Source organism: Glandiceps talaboti, chromosome 9, assembly GCF_964340395.1.
Source record: "Glandiceps talaboti chromosome 9, keGlaTala1.1, whole genome shotgun sequence".
Lineage (NCBI taxonomy): Eukaryota > Metazoa > Hemichordata > Enteropneusta > Spengelidae > Glandiceps > Glandiceps talaboti.
This window is the reverse complement of record NC_135557.1, coordinates 11,623,546-11,627,807: the sequence shown is the minus strand read 5'-3', so window position 1 is coordinate 11,627,807 and position 4,262 is coordinate 11,623,546. Positions and strand designations below refer to the sequence as shown.

General features: G+C 33.2%; 1 protein-coding gene across 1 annotated transcript in view; it reads right to left on the bottom strand.

The window, feature by feature from the left end:
- Nucleotides 1-2,281: 2,281 nt before the first annotated feature.
- Nucleotides 2,282-4,262, bottom strand: part of LOC144440124 (tyrosine kinase receptor Cad96Ca-like) — a 9,867-nt gene continuing 7,886 nt past the window's right edge. The window contains exons 10-13 of the mRNA XM_078129387.1: nucleotides 4,166-4,262; nucleotides 3,648-3,744; nucleotides 3,218-3,304; nucleotides 2,282-2,904 (exon numbers count right to left, since the gene is read on the bottom strand). The exon at nucleotides 4,166-4,262 is cut by the window's right edge and continues 15 nt beyond it. Of these exons, the coding sequence (XP_077985513.1) occupies nucleotides 2,859-2,904; nucleotides 3,218-3,304; nucleotides 3,648-3,744; nucleotides 4,166-4,262 (327 nt within the window). The 3' untranslated portion in view covers nucleotides 2,282-2,858. The remainder of the gene's footprint in view (nucleotides 2,905-3,217; nucleotides 3,305-3,647; nucleotides 3,745-4,165) is intronic.

Here is a 4,262-nt window from a genome sequence, read left to right as displayed (position 1 = left end):
TTTGTGGAACGGTTAATCATATGTGTTCATAGAACGATTAAACCTATGCACCTACAGTGGATTTAACAGATTGTCTTTTCACTAGGAAGGTCAGTATGTAGAAATGGTGGTCGTGCAGTTATACGTCCGTCAGTAATACATAACTGAGTTATTTTGAGCTGCTAGGTGAAAGCGCTATATCAGAACATACTATTACATCATTATTTATGGAACAACACTCGAAAACAGTTTCATATATTGTGCTCCACATTTATGTATTTCCTGTCAACTCGTGTCACACACAATCTTTTGAAAATTACCTAAAGTGGAATTACCACACGGTGACTGTTCAATATCCGGCTCACCAATGACACCTGTCTAACGATAACTACACACCGATTACTGTTGGTGCACCGTGGATATAAGCTACAATGTTATAATGAGATCAAAACAAACACCTACTGAGTGAATGCGAATAAAACAATGTTGCTCATGTTGACATCATCGAACATTGAAAAATTACGTAAGAACAGGTTTTTTTCACATGAATAGCCTTGCTGACTGTACCTGATGTTATTTGGATTTCTGATACTACATGTTACGGACACTACCAAACACACAACACACAGCCGGACAGACAGCCGGATAGGCACATACACGCTCGGTCGCTCGCACATACTTACGTACGTACGGCGCGCGCACACACACACACACACACACATCACTCAATGACAGGCCTCCAAATGATAAACTATTAACAATTTATTTGTGTGTGCTGACAAAGGTGCTAGGTTTCGTGGTATATAAACAAAGAAATGCACTTTGTCTTGTAGAAATAGTTGTAGCAACAGGACGCTAAACTACAGCATTGGAAATTACACAAAGATTGTGAAAGTGCCGACATTGTATATTCTCCGGTAGTGTTCGTCATGTCAAAGGGGGCATATAGTAGGGGCCAAGGATTATGGACGACCAATCTATTCATATTTAAATCATATTGTAGCACCGACAGGTTGCAAAAATAACTAAATTTTATTCTTACCCCTTTCATAGAAATTGACAACGCATAGTAATTTGGCAAAATAACAAGAAAACCAATGGTTGTGAAAATAACAATAATAATAAACCACACTCTGGAGTAGGAAAGATTGCTAATAAGTATGGAAAATGGGTTGTTTCAATTTATAGGAGATATAAAACATGAAAAAATTAGTCCTCTGTAGAATGAAATACTGCAATTTATGTTATTTAAAAAAAAAATCAACATATTATTTTTTATATTAATTCCAAGTACCAGGAATACATGTTTTTAAAAGTAACAAATTGTTGATAAACGTAACACGTACAAATGACACTGATACTAAAACTAAGCATTTCATTTTCATTTCATTTTACCGGTTTTATACAACTTCCTTTATGAAACTTATTTGTTAAATAAGATATAACCATACCAGCCTCACTTCTATTTTTTCGAATATCATTTAACTATTGGCTACCTCCTATCCACTCATTCAAATGAGAAATAATAACCTAAGAATGGGAAATATATATAACACATTCTGAGCTATTTGGGGTTTTCACTTTTTTAAATACACTCCTTTTATATTTGCTGATAAAAATGCATAATTTTAAAAACCTTGGATAACGGTTATTGTTTTGTAGTATTTTCACCTGTATAGTGTAAAGCGAAACTTTTGAAAGAGATAACACAAACTTGAAAGTATGATGTAACACCTACCACATGTACTAAGAAAATTAAAAACGAACCTAGATCAGTAAGTGTATGTAATATTAAAACTGAAACCTACTGATAACACAAATATGTATTGTCAATAAAACAGTATATGTAGAATTAGCTGAAAATATCAAATATTTCTAAATTAAGTGTATCTACAGCGGCAGTTTTGGTTCCATATTGCATTTTGTCAGTCTTTTTTTATCTCAAGAATATACCATTGCGAAACAAATATACTTTTTCCATTTTATGTATAAAAGGAAAAGCTAGTATCTTGTTGAATACAATTTAAACCAATTATCAATCATTTCTTTATACAAAAATATTAATCAAAATATTTTAGGCAATATATACAAATAAGAGTTATCATAATATTCCGAATAAAAAAGTATCTGTCATCTATTAACCGAGTACAAAAATAGAGATTTATAGTATTAATTAAAAATAAAAATAAAACACACTATTTGAGGATATCAACAATTCTCAATTAATCCATCTCTTTTTCATAAAATTGAATTGAAGGAATAAGGAATATAAACCTTTTTAGAAAAGCAAAATTAATCCACCCCTCTTTCATAAAATTGGATTGAAGGAATAAGGAAGGTAAAGCTTTTTTGAAAAGCAAAATTTGCTGGGATTTATCCTAGGCATTCGTTTTATTTTGCACGCATAAACACAGCCACACACTGTATAGAATTCGATTCATCAGATATATGACTACATTCAGTCCACATTTTATCTCACAGTCACCCATGGCCAGGCAATCCAACTGTTCGAGAGGGAAGCTTTAAATCAATACTTCAGGAGTTCCTCAAAATTTGCGTTTGTTCTGTGAACGGACGCAGCATACCCATCAAGTCAATTGATCACCCGTGTATGTGTTTCAGTCAATTATATGAAGCTCACTGTATCCGGTGGATTAGAGTTCTGAACTGCTGGTCACTGTTGTACTAAAGTAACATCATTGTGCTACAGAGGCCCTATGATGAATTGTAGTCTCAAGCATAACCTGTATTTACCTGTATGACAGCTTCGTTACTGTCAAAAGGTATTTGAACCATTATGAGTAATGGAGTATATATAATGCAAGCATAAACCAGGAAGTTCTCGGAGTCCATAAATCACCACTCTCCAATGTCTAAAGTTATAGTGTATATACACCACCGTTGTTTACTTTGGAACATTTCTTCCTGCAGTTTGAAGAAAACAAAATAAATTAATTTATATAATAAATTTAACTGAAAAAAGACAAATACCATGTGTTTATTATGTAAATAGTATTAAAGCTATGAGTATTTTTTCCCACAGCACAGAAATTTCCTTCAATTGTGTTAGGTATCCCTAAAATACATTTAATACATGGGTGAAATTACTGAAAAAGGGTCGTAATACTATATTGATTTCATTAGATTTATATCTAACTAAACAATATAGCCAATAAGTGATATGGTGATTATTAAATTTAGTGCCTACAATGTACTGTTAAGATAGCATACAACTTACTTTAATTTGAGCAACTCCTCTACAATTGTATTGAATGAATTACGTTCATTTGGTTCCTTCTTCCAGCAAGATGACACTACTAAATACCTGAGGAGAAAGACAAAACCCATTGACAGTATATTACATGTATTTAAAAAAAGATACAGTTCTACAAACAGTTTTGGCAAGCCTTCTCTCTCCAACGTCTATGCCATGATTTACAAAACATACGTTTGTAATCATTGACTAGTCTAGTTGAGTCTTTTATATATTCTTTTAAAGTCGTAATGTGTACTTTTTTTATCATAAATTCGAATTTGGTATAACCATACCCGATGCAAACTGGATAAGAGAAGTACATTCCTTCTGTGTGTAAAAACATATTTTTATTCAATTTCTCCAATGCCAGAAACTATAACCATATTTTATTGTAGTACAGTTTTTAACTTACACATCTTCGGGACAATGTTTTGGTCTTTCCAATGTATTGCCATTCAAAACTCTATTTGTGACATCAATTTCTGTCAGTCCTTCAAACGGTTCACACCCTGGTTATAGAAGTTAATACGTGTTACTTTGAATGGAGTCTTTATGATGTAAGATTTAGATGACACTATTTTTGTTCTTGCAAAGACGTTGTAAAATGTATTATGTCAAAAGAAACCAGTACTATGAAATGAGTACAAATGATATATTGTAAATTCATTGTTAACTAGAAATGTAAGATTTTCTCACTTTGAAATAGTCTGAATTTTTCCAGTTGACTTTTGAATAATTGTAAACGTTAAAGCGAGATTATGTTGGTGATGGGGGTAGTGGTGTAGTGATGGTGGTTGTGGCGGTGCCGATGGTGGTAATGGTGGTGATGTTGGCGTCGACGGCGACGACAACTTCGTCGGTTCCGCTGCTGCTGGATTTGATAACAATCATAAACTTTGATCGTCAACGTGAAATATTATTTGAAAATACCTTTTGAAAATATTTCCCATGCCACGACACCTAATGACCACACATCACTCTGCACTGAGAATGATTGTTTAGACAACACTTCCGGTGCCATCCATTG